Source organism: Ziziphus jujuba, chromosome 10 (assembly GCF_031755915.1).
Source record: "Ziziphus jujuba cultivar Dongzao chromosome 10, ASM3175591v1".
In the NCBI taxonomy this organism is placed as follows: domain Eukaryota; kingdom Viridiplantae; phylum Streptophyta; class Magnoliopsida; order Rosales; family Rhamnaceae; genus Ziziphus; species Ziziphus jujuba.
The window spans coordinates 18,806,535-18,822,996 of NC_083388.1; the positions used below are offsets into that span (position 1 = coordinate 18,806,535).

Here is a 16,462-nt window from a genome sequence, read left to right on the forward strand (position 1 = left end):
TGAGTAAAAATAAAGGATTAGCTAAGAGGTTTTTCGTGTGAGAGGTTTCTAACGAAGGGTTAGTTGTTTTCGCTGGCAGTGATTTTTCTAAAATTTTTGTGTGGTGGTGTGCACTCTCAGGATTTGATTCCTATCTTCTAAGTTTGGTGTTTTTGTGATGTCTGAACAATAGAAGAATATGAATACAAAAGAGAGTAGAGTTGACGAACAAGGCTTATTACCACATCTCGAACTCACAGCAGATGGGGAGGAGGCAACACAAAAATCTAACCTGACCTTGGTCGGAAGGATCATCTCTGAAAAATCAATCAAGCAACATATAATTCAACTGATTCCCAAACAGATCTGGTTTACACAAGATTTAGTCAAGATGGACCAAATTAATGGGAACACCTTTTTATTTTCTTTCAAGACGGTTTCAGACTGAGCTCGAGTATGGATCCGACAACCCTGGATGATAAATGGTGCCCACCTATCACTCAAAGAGTGGAATCCACATATGTCTTTGAGAGATTTTGATTTTTCACACTCCACTTCCTGGGTGCAAATACATGGATTACCAGTGCAGTTTATGAATAAAGAGAATGCTTTTAAGATTGGAAGTTTGTTTAAAGAGGTGCTACAAGTTGAAGACGGTACAAAGAAGAATGCTATGGGTTTGAAATACATGTGGCTCCAAGTGGAGATCGACATAGCAAAGCCTTTACTTATTGGATTCTTCCAGAAAATTGGCAATGGCAAAGTGTGGATTCAATTTTGCTATGAAAACGTGGGAGATTTTTGTTATAATTGTGGAATCTTGGGACATCTCAGATAGTTCTGCAAGACCCGAAAACTTACCTCGCTTGACATCGATGGAGACGCTTATGGAGTCTAGCTGAGAGCAGAGGAGGAGCCTTCTCTGTTGTCCAAGAGGGACATTTCTTACGCAGATTCGAAAATCCCAGAAGGGATTTTTTTGACTCACTATCCAGTGAAGAATAAGAAGGGAAGGAAGAAGGGCAAATAACAGAACCAGATGATGAAATTAACCTAGATAATGATAAGGAGAAAAGAGGAACGGCAACTCAGAGGGAGTCTTCCGCACCGTTCATCAGAAATGACCAAGTCAAAGTACAGGAATCTCTAGGAGATCCAATCTGCTCGGGATTAGGGGAAGCTACACACAGCAATCCTAGGGTTAGAAGGGGGATGGGGCTGGTGTCAAAAGGTTCTGACAACGAACAGCCCTCTATGGCAACCCATCACCCTAGTGCTCAGTATGAGCTTGATTCTTTTTCAAAATTCAAACGGACTTGTGAAGGAGTGGAGGCAGATAGAGCAAATAGGAGAGTCTCTTCTGACATAAAGATTAACCCTAGCTCAAAATTGAGTGAGAAATAGCGGCTGGAAGTCAGCAGGGGGAAGCAGGGCATGAGTGACAAGGAAAAGGCGAGCAAAGTAAGGGATACTCGATTTGCGGGCCTAAATAGAAAGACTAGAGAGAATAGGCTACCGTTGCATATTAATGGGCTTCGGGGGGTACTTCATTCATTTGGAGACTGAGGCCCACATTCATGAGCCTTGTCAGTTGGAGGACCAATGTACAAATAAACAAGATAAGATGAGTAATGTGGGCTTTGCTTGTTTGATGGACCAACCATCCTTGGATCAACACATACCTAGTGAAATGCCTTTCGCCAACGACAAACTAATGGCTAATCACTTATCCACCAGCCTAACATTGCCTAAAGTACGATTGAAAAAAAGAGCCAGAGGGATAAAATTAATGGAGACGAGGGAGGAAGTTTGCAAACCAAGAAATAATGAGGAGATTGAGATCGATCTAAATCGGCCGAGTAGGCGGACCTAACCATGCCCCCACCGCAGCCATGAGTATATTATCGTGGAACTGTTGAGGGGTGGGGAGAAAATCGATAGTTTGGGCTCTCAGAGCCCTTGTGCAATAATACTCTCTGCGGGGATATTTCTTTCCGAAACGAAGGCTCAAAAGGAGAAAATGGAAAGAATTGGAAAGAAGCTAGCTTTTGAAAACTCTTTTATCATTGAAGCTGCCAATAAGAAAGGAGGGTTGGCAATCTTTTGGAATCAAAGTTGGCATTGGTCGGTGTTTTCAGTTTCAAATGGCTTTATAGGTGTGAAGGTGGCGTCAGAACGAGAGAGTGATTGGGCGATTTGGTTCTGTCATTGCCCAGCGGAACAAACAGTTAAGAAGGTGTTTTGGGAGGATTTAACTAAATTGGTGAACTCTGGTCCTAGCTCTTGGGTATGTCTAGGAGATTTTAACGATGTAACGAGCCAAGTAGAGAAAAAGGGGGGATGACCAGTGTCTGAGAAATTAAATGCCTTTCTGTGAAATTTTATGTATGAAGTAGGAGCCATTGACTGGGGGTTCCATGGTAAACCTTTTACATGGTGCAACAAAAGAGGAGGTCATGCTAACATTAGAGAAAGACTGGACAGGGTGTTAGTAAGCCCGGAATAGAGAACAAGCTTTGAAAAAGCAGGGGTTGTTCATCTCTCTAGTGCGAGCTCGGATCACATCCCAATTCAACTGACCCTGAATCTTGACCATCGAACATAGGTACGACCTTCTAGATCTCTTGAAATATAAACATGAGATAGTTTGTGCAGGGAAGTGGTGCTTTCTGCTTGGTTCAAAGGGGACTCCAGAGAATGTGTTGCTTAGGTGAGATACAAGTTACATAGTACAACATTAGCTCTTAAGAAATGGAACAGAAATATTTTTGGCTTTTGTCAAACGAGGATAAAGGAACTGGAAGAGAAAATTCAATGGGTGCAAGGATTAGATCCTTCTCAGGAGACCCTGTGGGAGGAAAGGAATCTTCAACTAAATTAGATGAATGGAGGAAACGAGTGGAGATCATGTGGAGACAGAAATCCCGGGAATTGTGGCTCACAATAGGGGATAAAAACTCAAAGTTCTTTCATGCAACTACAATAACAAATAGAAGGAAGCTTTTCATTCCAGCGCTGAAGGATGGAAATGGTTGTTAGAAAGAGTCTAGCGAGGAAATTGGATCGCTACTGATGGAGGAATTCACAAAACTTTTTACAGCAGAGGATCTGCAAAGAAGTGAAAACCTAGGTGAATTTATTCAAGTCACAGTGACCAAGGAAGAGAATGAAAATCTGGAAGCGATACTAACTGCGCTTGAAGTTTGGAACGTGGTAAAGAATTTTCATCCAACGAAGACCCCTAGTCCAGACGGCATGTGTAACACCCCGTCCCGAATCATGTCGGAATTTTTGCACTTTGACCGTTGACCGTTGACCGAAGGGGTCAAAAGTTGACTTTTTGTTCCGGTTGGAATTCTAGGTTGACTGAGGTACCGTTACGAAGTACACGTTGGCACGAGTTCGTAGACTGGTAGCACATTGAAAACGGAGCTACGGTTTGAAAGTTTTGAGCAAAACAAGTTGAGGTCCAAACTGTCCAAGGGGTGCCGGAGTTGACTTTTTATTCATGCAAGGTTGAGCTTTGACTCATGCATGGTTGTGAAGTGCTCGTCGATACGAGTCCGTAGACTAGCGGCACGTCCGATTTGGACATGTGGTTTGAAAGTTATGGACCTGTAGAGTTTTTCAAATACCGTATTATTTTAATATTATTTTTACACGCATAACGATGTGCCACGTGTGATTTAATGAAGGTGACCATGTGTCACCATGGTGAAATGTCACATGTCAACCATGTGTAAAATCAAATTATTTTATTAGTATTTTAAATAATAATATTATTATTAATATTATTTAATTAATTTTAAATCATTTCTTTTTATTTTCCTTTTTCTTTTTCTTTTCTTTTTTCTTTTTCTTTTCTTTTCCCCACGTGGGAAAAACACCTCCTTCTCTTCTCTTTTTCTTTTTTTCTTTTTTTTTTCTTTTTTTCCCTTCTTCTTCCCCGAGCCATCAAAACACCAACAGTTATTTTTCTCTCTCTCTCTCTCTCTCTCTCTCCTTTGACTCTCTCCCTCTCTCTCTTTGACCGGCGTTTGGCCGGATTTCAGTAGCCGGAATGCCACATGCGCCGGCCACTGGCGAAGCCCACCTCGCCGCGATCTCGACCCCCAAATTTCCCGGCCTGTCGCCGCCGGACGCGCTCAGATCGGGCCGGTGAAGCTGGCGGCGGCCGGTTATGTTTTTCCGGCGATTTCGCCGTATTCCGGCCAGCCCAGTCCGAATTAAACCCCTCTCCCCCTATTTTTGACCCCTCTGAGTCCAAATATGGCCTCCAATCTCAAAAATTCAAAGCGATTTGCGAGATACGAGAAATTGAAAACCGGTCGAAGCTTTCCGGCCACTTCCGGCGGAATTGGGGTCGATGGAGACCGGATTGGTAATCCTCATCGCTCAAGCTTCGATTCGGTATATTATTCGCCTATTTTGGATAACGTTTGTGTTTGACCCCCCGGGTACTGGGTATTATTTACCCAAATAAAATATTAATTTATTTGACTGTCTGTGAATTTTGTTCTAGGAGCACGGGTGAGTCATGGAATTGATCCCATAGTGGATCGTGGTTTAATTGCGTGCTCCAGGTGAGTGACCCACCTTCAAATTAAATTTTGAGAATTTAATTGGTGAATATTATGTGTGATTTAAATATTGGAATTTAAATTTTATGTGCCAAATAATTATTTGATTTATTGTGGATTTATTGGTGAATTTATTGGATTTAAGAAAATGTGCATTCTATAAAATTATGCCATGTGAAATTATTTTATGGTTTTGAGGATTTTGAAATTCGTGTGGTTTTAATATTAAATCGGGCACGATTTGATTTTCAAATATTTCAAGGAAGATATTTGCTCATGTTGGTGATTTCAATTTTTTTTATAAAATATGCCCATGGAATATTTTGAGATTTGATTATTATATTTCGAGAATTATTTATGCTATTGGGAAAATGTGGATATTTGAATTGGTGGATTTGGGAGTTGGTGGATTTGAAAATTATGGAATTTATGGTATTGATTATAAAGAAATTGTGGAAAATTTCCCGGTTCAAGCGGATGGAATATACCCGTTGTGTTTATGCAAAAGTGTGAGTTTTGATATATAAATTCAATATGTGGATTTTATGATTTTTAGATGCACCGTGCACGTACTGGTGTTCTGATTTTATGTGATATGGTTAGTGTGCACACGGTTATAATTAGCGCGCAGGTGGGTGTGAGTAGCGCGCAGGTGATATTATGAGGTTGTCCTGTGGTTGCCATCGGATGAGGGTGGCCACCCCCCCATGGCCGGGACACCAGGTTAGCAGCGGCGCAGTGGGACGCCACGCGACCGTATGCCGGTTTCTTTCTATAACCTCCTGTCTGGTGGTACTTTGGGACGCTGGGTACTGTTGGCGCCACTGGTATATAGTGGGTGCATCAAATGATTTTCAGAACTGTGTTTTAAAAATAAAATGTTTGGAAACTGTATTGGAATTAAAAATATAATTATTACTGTTCTGGTATTTATTTGATGTCTTGGTTTTCGGGGATTACGAACAAGGGTTTTGTGAAAAGGTTTTAAAAGGGGAACTTTTCCAACTGAGAGAATTGTAAGGGTTTTGAGAGAAATTATTATTTCCAATTAATTATTATCTATCTACTTATTACAGTGGTATTATATTGTATAGTAGATAGGGTCACTCACTGAGATGATTAGCATCTCACACTCTTAAATTCCGTTCCCCTAGGTTCAGGTTGGAGACGTTGATTGTCCGGGGCGAGCCCGACGTCTCAGTTCGTTGCCGAAGTTCAAGAAGTTTTTCTTCCCTTTTTCCTCTTCATCTTGTATTGCTTTTTATCTGTCATTGTATAAATTTCACATTTATCTGTATAATGCTCTGTATACTGTATTGGACGTGTAGTTGTTCTTTATGCACTGGGTTGCTGCTGTTGTTTTATTTTGAAGTGCTGCAATTTGTGGAACCAACTTGTAGTTTGTGGGAGGAATAAGGGGATGATTATAGAAGTGTGTTTTCAGTGCAGGTAAAATTTGTGGTTAGTCCATCCCTTAGGGGAGGCTCTGCCGGATTTTCCGTGGAGGGTCCGATAGGGTTTCTCTGGGATCAGGGCTTGTCTAGGGTTCCGGGGAGGAATTCTGGACGGATCCTGACAGCATGCCTGCACTATTTTTCCAAAAGTACTGGGACATTGTTGGTGAGGATATGGTAGTCATGGTTCAAAATATTTTCCGCTCCGGGTTCCTCTCGAGAGTTATCAACCGATCCTTTATGGTGCTCATTCCGAAAGTTAATGGAGTTTCTAAATTCAAGTACCTCCGCCCAATTAGCCTATGCAACACCATACAAAATCAATTTAAAAATTTTGGCAGACAAAATCAAGCCCATTTTCAAGAAGCTTATTTCTCCGACACAAGCTACCTTTATGCTCGATAGATGGATTGGGGAAAATGTTGTTGTAGTAAATGAAGTTCTTCATTCAATGAAGCGGAAGAAAGGTTTTTGGGGTTTACTTGGTATCAAAATAGATATGCAAAATGCATATGACATAGTGAATTGGGTGGTCCTGACCAGAATTCTCACTCTCTTTGGCTTTTCTGAAAAATGTGTTAAATTAATTCTTAACTGTATTTCTTCAGTTTCTATGGAGTTACTTCTAAATGGTAGTGTTTTCGGTACAATCTCGATGGAAAGAGAGTTGAGGCAAGGTGATCCTCTGTCACCTTTTCTGTTTATCATTATGATGGAGCTATTGTCAAGAATGCTGTTCAAATGGGAGCGCAAAAAGAAGTTCCATGGAGTGAAGCTTGGTCGGATGGCTCCTTCGATATCTCACTCGCTATTCACGGATGACCTTATAATTTTTTGCCGTGCAAATTTGGAGGAGGTTAGGAATATTAAAAGATGTTTACAGTTGTATTGTAAATGGTCGGGCCAAGATTTTAACAAAGAGAAATCGGGATGTTTCTTCTCCTTCAACGTTGAACTAAAGATTAAAGCAGCAATCAAAATATGCTTAGGCATGAAGGAAGTTGACAAGAGAGCTAAGCATATGGGTCTTCCCCTAACGGTGGGCAGAAGTAAAACAGTAGCGTTTGAAGAGTTAAAACAATGAGTTGAAATTAGATTCCAAGGTTGGAAAGCAAAGATTCTCTCACAAGCAGGGAGAGCCACCCTTATTAAACATGTGGCAACATCTATCCCGGTTTACTCTATGTCCACTTTCCTTTTTCCAAAAAGGTGATGTGACAAGTTAGAGCAAAAGGCCAGAGCGTTCTTGTGGAAGAATGATCGTAGAATTGTGAAAGGTCCCAATCCCGTCCCCTAGAGATTAGTGTGCCAGCCGACGTCTAAAGGTGGTTTGAGTTTCGGGAATATTTGGAATTTCAACAAAGCTCTTGTGGCTAAGCTTGGATGGAGTCTTGCCACGGAAGAAAACAAATTTTGGGTCCAAGCCCTCAAGGCTAAATATTTCCCTTATTTCACCTTTATGAAGTGCAAAACAAGAACTGGGTGTTCCTGGCTGTGGAGCAGAGTGCTAAAGGTGAGATCTTTGCTTTTAAAAGGTTTTTGTTATAAAGTTGGTGTGGGTGATGAGGTGAACGTATGGGAGGATCCATGGATCCCAACTATCCCAAATTATTACCAAATCTGAGAACTCAGCAACTGGAGTCCATCCTTATGGTCAATTCGCTGAAGTTGGCTAATGGGGCTTGGAATGACGATCTTTTGGAGCTGCTGTTTGACCAAGAGTCAGTTAGGCACATTAAAGGAATTTTTCAGACGAGAAATGATCAGAAAGATAAAGTAATCTGGCCAAATTCCAAGTCAAGTTTGTTTACTGTAAAGTCTGCATATGCTTTGGAGGAGGGGAGAGAGCCTGCAGGGGACAAGTGGTGGAATTTCTTATGGAGGAGTAAACTACATGAAAGAACAAAAATTTTCATGTGGAATGTAACAGCCTAGTCCACCTGCATGAGATATTGTCCGCTTTGGGTCCTGTCCGCACGGTTTTAAAAGGCCTCTCAAGGGAAATGTATCCACGCCTTCTTATAAGGCATGCCTCGTTCCCTTTTCCAATCGATGTGGGATCTCACAATCCATCCTCCTTGGGGCCCAGTGTCCTCGCTGGCACACCGATCAGGGTACTGGCTCTGATACCAATTGTAACAGCCCAGTCCACCCGCATGAGATATTGTCCGTTTTGGGCGCCGTCTGCACGGTTTTAAAAGGTTTCTCAAGGGAAATGTATTCACACCCTCTTACAAAGTATGCTTCGTTTCCCATTCCAACTGATGTGGAATTTCACATGGAAGCTGGCTCATTTAAGCCTCCCTGTTCTCTCTAACCTCTCAGTTAGGGGTGTCCAACTTCAAAATAATGTTTGTGTGCATGGTTGCAACACAGTGGAAACTGAAGTTCATGTGTTTTTCCATTGTGAAATCGCGAGAAAAATTTGGTTTGCCATCCCCTGGGGGTTAAAATGGGAGGCGGTAGATTGCAATGTTGTAATAGATTTTCTCAAGTGTTTATCAAATCCTAAGGGAATTCTTCCCGTCCACAAAGACGACAGAGAAAATTTCTTCTTGTTTAGCGCCATCATCTTGGAGCATCTATGGTGGTTAATGAATAAAGCTCTCCATGAGGGTTTGGATAAGCTTTTTGAGTCTTCCCCATCGATAATTTTCTCGAGATACAAAGAATTATCAGAAGCTCTTTGCAAGGACGTAAAGGTGAGGGTAAATGAGAGAATCAAGCACGGCTGACAGCGACCGACAGTGGGTGTTTTGAAACTAAACATGGATGCAGCTATACGAAATGGAAGAAGTTGGCTTGCGGTGGTCGCTCGGGATGATCAGGGAAGGCCTCATCATATCCAGACTTTTAATTCTAGTATCACAATTCCTGAAGTAGCTGAATTAGAAGCAATCAGTAGAGCCACTCAGGTAGCTCTGGATCAAGGGTGGTCTCAAGTGATCATTGAAGCAGATGCTCAATTGGTTGTCAAAGCTATTAATGCTCGGGAGAAGAGTCTTCTTCACTGGTCATCTGATGTGTTTTTTGATGATATTATTCATAGTATTCATTGTTTTTTTTTTTTTTTATTAATTTTGTTTGGGCTCCTAGACTAGCTAACAAAGTGGCCCATAGTATTTGTTAATGGCTGCGTGCCCATCTCTTGTATCTTTTTCATGGCCCAGAAAAGTATACCCAGAAAAACTTTCTGAGTTTAGGGCCTATTGTGCTGACTTTCTTTTGGTTTCTATGAATGCTCAGTTTAAAGCAAAAAATAAAATAAAATAAAATAAAATAAAAGAAGAGAGAGAGAGTGGCAATAAGGGAATTTTATTTTTTTAAAAATTTCAAAATAATAATAATAACAATACCGCCAAACAGGCCCTTAACACGCCGTCTGTTATATTTTTGAAATACAAAAGCCATTCCATACCAAATCCCCAATTTCTGTGTTTCCGAAGAGAATATCAAATCCCTAAAAAAAAAAAAAAAAAAAAAAAAAAAAAGAAAGAAAAAAGGAAAAAGCCCTCATTTTTATGAGTAATTAGGGTTTCGATTTCTTTATTCGCCAAAATGGACGTCGACGTTTCTCGGTGGATTCTGGAATTTCTTCTCCGGAAATGCGACGACGACGGTGTTGTCAAGAAAGCGCTCAAAGTAATTCCCTTCCCGAACGACGAGTCACGCTTGAAGAAGGTCGTACTTCTCAGAGCCATCGAATCCGAGGTGTCGGAAGCTTCGGTGAGCGAAAAAATCCTCGAGAACTTGGAGATGTTAGAGGAACTAGATCAGAGAGAAGGCACAGATACACTAGACTCCATGAAAGCCGCGTACTGTGCAGTGGCATTGGAGTGTACGGCCAAATATCTAAGTGCGAGCAAACCGGGTAAATATTTTGAAGCCGTGAGGCGGATTTGGAGAGGAAGGGTCTCTCACATGGAGAGATCTGGCAAGAGCCGCCTGTTAACGGAGGAGTTGAAGAAGAACGGTGAAGAGGTTGAAGCGGCAATTTGGGATGCTAACGTTTCCAAGAAGCTGTGTAGAATGAACACCAGGAACGAAGCTCTCGGATTGCTCAGTGTTTATTTAGGAGAGGCGTGGGCTTTAATGGGTCCCTCGTTCATTGAATGGGCAGCAAGATTGAGTATCAAGGATAAAGGAGTTGACGGTTCAGGAGTTGAAGAGGGGATTGGTGACGGAGTTGATAGGGATCGAGGTGATGTCGATAATGGTGGGAATGCGAAGGATGGTGGTCATGAGGTGGGTGCGCAATCCAATGTAGGAGTAGAAGTGCCGGAGCAGGTGGTAGTGGATTCGCCGGAGCGGTGCGCGGAATCGGGTTTGAATGGTCTTCTTGAATTGGCTGTTCAATTCGAGAACCGGGTGGATGGGAATGGGAATGTGTCTGATCACAACCCCGCGGCCAAGAAAGAAGTGACTACGCCTAAAGATAAAGGTGCCAACTTTTTTTTTATTTTTTATTTTCCCTTCCTTTTTTTGTTGCAAGTCCATAATAGTGTACATTTGGTTTTATTTGTGATAATGTATTTATATATATGCAGTAACTGATTTAAGCATGAGTTTGAATCTATCCCTCCTTTCAGTTTTGCATTTATGTTTAACCTGAAAGGACTTTTACTGTTTGCTTCATATTATGCATATTGAACCCTTTCTCCGGTAGGCCAACTTTTCTCCATCTCTAATTTTAGATACGCATAGTTGTCAAATGGCTTATTACAATATGTGTGGTTTTGTGATAGCATGTATCATGTACCATAAAGTAGTACGCTAAGCTCACTAGTTATAATATGTTAAAAGATTATATTTATGTATACAAATGTGAATGACTATATGTTTATATGTATGAACTATGAACAAATTTGTTAAATTTGAGTTTTGGAAACATCCTAAAATATCAGATTTTCATATTACAATCATTAATTTCATTTTCAATCGCATTATTATCTTCATCCTTTGATTCCACTAAATATTACTTCATATTTGACCAATATATATATATATATATATATGTATATGTGCTCTGCTTATTGTATTTTTCTTATTCCAACCCTAGAAACCCGAAAGGAAAATGTGGGGCTTAGATGCAAACATGTTGCAGCCCACCGACGCCACAGAGGTCCAGCCAGAATTACTAATGGTGGGGATTTGGACCCTGAGGCACTCTGCAACAAGGATGATTCCTTATCTAGTGCTGACGTTAACAAAGCACGTCAATCACTTAAATCTAGCCGTATGGAGTTACTCGCAGTAGTGACGGACCCACTTCCGGAGGCGATACAAAGGTCTGAAATTATAATTTCTAATTTGGCAACAAAAAATGTGAATCATGAGCCTTCTTTGCAAAATGAAGGTCGAAAGGACTTAGACGAATCAAATTCATCTGTTGACAAGAATGCTGAAACTATTCAACCTAGTGATATCAATGTTGGAGATCCATCCTGCAGTCATCAGAAGAATAATGTTCCTCGTCCTACCTTGATGGAACGTAATAGCACTGCCCAGACTTATGAGGTAGTTATAGGTTTATTTTTCATTCTAATATGCTAGTTTAATTAACATCAGTGTACATGGAATCTGTCAATTACATTACAAACGAGTAGTTGAGGTGTGGTACGTGTATATATAAAATTACTGTTTATATTTTTGTATTTTATATCTTGTGAGTTATGTTATTGTGTTTCTTGTTGATTTGCTTGTCTCTAAATTTATGATATAAACAATTTACTGTCTGTGCAGAAGTGTCTTCATAGTTAAGACATTTTTGAGTTATTGATCTAGGGGCATGCATATCTGTGAGCATCTAATTGTTAGCTAGACTCATGACTGTATTAGTTTATCAAAATGGAAAAAGGGCAGACTTCTTCATATTTGGTAATTGCTTATGATGAAACATGCGATAAGTGGTAAAGATTGTAGTCCATGCAGAGTTTTTTTATCTTGTGTAGAAAGTACTGTGACTTATTTTATTACTTCTCTCAAAGGTTGAATGGAATTTGATATGGAAAGATCTCTCAAGTGGCATTTAAGCCTTTGGAAATTGACCACTGTTTTACAGAACAGTCACCACTTACATAGTTCCTTATTAAATTGGTGGTTGCTAAAGCCCATGTACTAGAAAATGATACTGTATTATATTATTTCAGCAAATAAAAGTAGGTAAGGGACCAATTTCTAGGATGCATCCTTTATTGTTTTTGGTCTTCCCTTCCTGACTATTTTTGTAATAACATGAGATAGATTAAGGTTATAAAACCTACCATTAGACGTCAAGTGAGACTTGATCGCATTCATGTTAAAACAGGTTTTTATTTTGAGTCATTATGTTATTTTAAGACATGAGATACGTCCTTTGTAGGCTTGGTCAGTATCACATACAAACATGGTGGTTCTATGAATTTATAAATATGCCATAAAGAGAATGCAAATAAGTAATCTTCCCTTCTTTCTTTTTTTTTTTTTTTTTTTTTTTTTTGTTTTAGGGTAAAGTCTTCCATTTTCTGTTTTCTTTGAGACATTTTGTTGAGACTTCGAGTTATGTCAATAAAATTTATGATTCTATTCAATTTCTCTTTCTTTGATTGAATCGTTGTCCAGTTTCTCCAATTTCAGGATGTTATGTTTGAAATATGTTTTACATGTATAACATTGTGCCTTTCCCCAACACCCCCCCCCCCCCCCCCCCCCCCCTCATTTTTCCAGTGGGATGATTCCATTGATGGCTCGCCTGAAAGAAATAGACTTCACCTTCCCAGTCCAAAGAGGAAGATAAGTTCTCCTTTGCAAAAGTATGAAATGACAAAAATTGCTAAACGGAGAAAAATTAAGAAATGGAGCTTGGTCGAAGAAGAGACATTAAGGGATGGTGTAAAAAAGTATGTGCTTTATGAATAATCTGTCTTTTAATTTTTCTTTATTTGTCTTCATCCTTTTCAAGGTCCTTTTGATCATTTATTTGATGGGGTGGGAGGGAAGTGATAGGGGTTTGGGTATGGGTTGACATATTGTAGGTGACAAGAAAATTTTATAGCTCTCATTTTTTTCTAGTTTTACCACTTTCTTTAGCACATCCATTATAATTAAACTTTAAAAGCAAAATCTGTAACTTTTAGCAGAATCATACATGCTCTTGTATGGTGAACAAATTAGGCTGTCCAGGAATTTACCTAGTAGGAACCAGGAATCAAAGTTCCATCCATTCGTCCGTCTCAAATAGCCACAAAAAAATAAAATAAAATAAAAATAAAATAAAATAAATGATAATAATAAAAGAGCTAAATTAAGAAAGGTCAGCTGAGCTCCAATGGGGTAGTCAGTGGTTGGCTAGGAGCTTTGACTGGCAATAGAGCTTAAAGCTTCACACTTTTCCAGTTGCAACTTACAGCTAAAGTTCGAACCCTTTGTTGACTAAAAATAGAAAATCCCCTAAGAAGTCTTAACTATTCCAACAGAAAGAGCCAATTCAGATGCTCCATGGAATGGATAATCCTTTTGTCTTGTAGCCATCTGGCTCACGAGGAGATTGAAAAGCAGTGGGCACTTCACATCTTAGCCCTGTTAACTAGTAGATTACTAGTTGCCTGCAACTGAATCGGTCAATGGCACAGGGCAGAAAACTGACAGAGAAGGGGGACCTTTTTTGATTTCCTTCCCTTCCTACTACTAGACTGGTTTGTCTACAGGACAGCAGCAAGCCAAGATATGATTGGTCAATTGATGAATCCATTCTAAGTGAAAATCCAAGTGCTTCCTGGATGAGAATTGGAAAGCATCATTAAAAGATGTGGAGTTTTGTTCCTAATGAAAATGTTCAAGAAAATACATAGAAGATGCATTCATCCTAGCAAAAAACAAATTAGATGTGCATGTCGTTTGTAGCATTAGGTGTGATTCATTTATTTTTGTTTTTTTGTTTTTATTTTATTTTTATTTTTGTTTTCATGTAGGTTTGGTAAAGGGAACTGGAAACTCATCTTGAACTGTTATCGTGATGTATTTGAAGAGAGAACGGAGGTACACAAATTTTACATTAACTTGTTTATTACCTTGCCATTCAAATGCAATTTAATGTTTTGCCATCTATATATCATGATTAAATGGTAGAGGTTGCCTGCAGGTTGATTTGAAGGATAAATGGAGGAACATGTCGCGGTATTGAACATGTCAACAGTATTCAACATGTAACAGCTTTTTGTATATTGGCTGGTGTTGTAAAATATCAGTGACGCGCCTGAACAATATTGGCTGCTGTTGTAAAATATCAGTGACACGCACCTGAACAATGTTACAACACCTGAACAATGTTACATACCTCGTGACTCTTTCTGGTTTTTACGTCATCTCAGTAACTTTGTACACAGTAGGATATTGTACATATTGATGAAATTAATTCATTTTGGCGAACTTTAGAATTTTTCTATAAGATATGTAGAGTTGTTCCAATTAAATTTTCATTTTAGTTTTATTATGCCTTTGAAGTAGCTGGTATGAGTAAAACTTTTATGATAGCCGAAAATTATTAAAAAAAACACCTATCTCTTTGTGTTGCTCAAAGGATACGAAACTATACATTGTATATGGGGAAAAGGAATAGGAAACCTAATTGTATGTCTTTTTGATAATTTAATGATATCAAAGTTAGATTTATATTTTAATTTTTATTTATGATGGACAACCTTGGTGGTAGAAGAATGTTGTGGGTCATTTTTATCTCGTGTTCCTGGAAATCGTTGCAACATATGACAAAGCAATAAGTTTTTAATAATGCTATATTTATTAAATTTGTTAAACAAATGATGTGACAGATAGATGATATTTTTAAGGATTATTTTTTAATTTATTTTTCTATTTAAAAATTTATTTATTCGTATTTATGTTATATAAATATATTAATCAATTATATTGTAATATATGTTATTTGATAAATATTTTAATACATGTAATATTACTTATAGGAGTTATACTTAGGACTTTTTATAGGTATTATACTTGACGACTCTTTAATGTGTTTGGGACTTTTTAATGTGTTTGGGTAACCGTGGTTAAGAATCTATATGTTTCAAACCATTTTCCTTCTTAAGAAGTCTAAGTCAACAAACATAGCACACTTTGATTGAATTCCTTGCAGTGGTGGAACCATCTGTGTCTCCACTAGGCGGCCTGACTTTATTTTTTTCATATCAATAATTTTCAAGATCGATCTTTGTAACTCAATTTACAAACCGATTTCATTTCTAAAACTTTCTCGCAGTTCCTCAGACAAACTGTGCTAACTGCGAAGATCTTCTGCTGTCCTTCACTCATACCTAAACCTAGAAAAGAAAAGAAACAGTCTTTTTGACGAAAGTTGCCATGGCTAAGTTTGCAGTTGGAGAGGTGGCATTTGTGGGGTTGATAGCTTGCATGTTGGTATGTGCATCTCCTCGAGTTGATGCAAAAATAACGTGCCTTCAGGTCACCAACTGGCTGACACCGTGCATCAGCTATGGAGTGATGGGAGGGTCGGTGCCAATGGAATGCTGTACTGGAATTCATGAACTGAATGCTGCTTACAAGACCATAGAGGATATCAGAAAAGCTTGCAGTTGTGTTCAAAATGGTGCTGCTATGAGTCCTGGAGTTGACTATGATCGTATTAATGAGCTTCCTGGAAAATGTAGCTCTAATTTTCCCTACAGAGTCTATCCCGATACCGATTGCTCTAAGTTAGTATTCATTGATTCTGAATATATACATAAATGAATATCGTGATTTTTTATTTATTTATTTTGTTGTTGTTGTTGTTTAAGCATGTACTCAAATTTTATGGATTTTTATTGCAGGGTAGGTTTTGCACTGTCTGAGCAAAGCTCAAAGTAATCTGATATGAGAGTAAAGCTCCTTGGAGAATCGATGTCCTTCACATGAAGCTACTAGCTATATTGTACCTGTATAGCTTGCCACATATAATAAATCTTTAAATTCTTTTCAATCGTGGGACTTGGGAGAGGAAGAGATTTGAGGATATAATGTACCAAAAAACCATTGCAATCATACTTTTAATTCTTGATAAGTGGCCTGATATCAAATCAAATTACTTAATCACTTGTAACAATTTTGATACTTGGAATATATCTATATATTGCTGATTTTATATCATCCTATTCTCCATAATGAATTTATGTATATCCCATCTTTTTCTTTTCTATAATTTTCTGAGAATAATATTGGGGATATTTCCCCTAAAATTAATGAGAAACTAGGCAACTACAGACATAACTGAAGAAATTCATCATTTGACCCATAAATTTAAAATCAGCTCCCAAACTCCAACAACAAGAATAAAATTGAGACTATGGATTCCTAGAAATTCCTTCACCCACACTTCTTGTACACATGACAGATATGTAGAAATTTCTGAGCTGTTACAAGTATCACCATGTGGCTTTGAACTAAGGATATGTTTAC

The 16,462-nt window shown here is 38.8% G+C and overlaps 2 protein-coding genes across 3 annotated transcripts; both read left to right on the forward strand.

Annotated features, from left to right (window-relative positions):
- The first annotated feature begins 9,440 nt into the window (after window positions 1-9,440).
- LOC107411598 (uncharacterized) lies at window positions 9,441-16,153 on the forward strand. Of its 2 annotated transcripts, XM_016019210.4 has the most exons (6): window positions 9,441-10,454; window positions 11,073-11,530; window positions 12,719-12,891; window positions 13,963-14,029; window positions 14,133-15,720; window positions 15,838-16,153. In XM_016019210.4, the coding sequence occupies exons 1-5, from the start codon at window positions 9,572-9,574 to the stop codon at window positions 14,172-14,174; spliced, it is 1,623 nt and encodes a 540-aa protein (XP_015874696.2). In that variant the 5' UTR covers window positions 9,441-9,571; the 3' UTR covers window positions 14,175-15,720; window positions 15,838-16,153. The 2 variants fall into 2 exon arrangements, with proteins under 2 accessions (XP_015874696.2, XP_048323923.1); XM_048467966.2 differs by lacking the exon at window positions 12,719-12,891.
- Window positions 15,368-15,874, forward strand: LOC107411577 (non-specific lipid-transfer protein 1-like). The gene is made up of 2 exons (XM_016019186.3): window positions 15,368-15,720; window positions 15,838-15,874. The coding sequence occupies exons 1-2, from the start codon at window positions 15,368-15,370 to the stop codon at window positions 15,872-15,874; spliced, it is 390 nt and encodes a 129-aa protein (XP_015874672.2).
- Window positions 16,154-16,462: the final 309 nt, after the last annotated feature.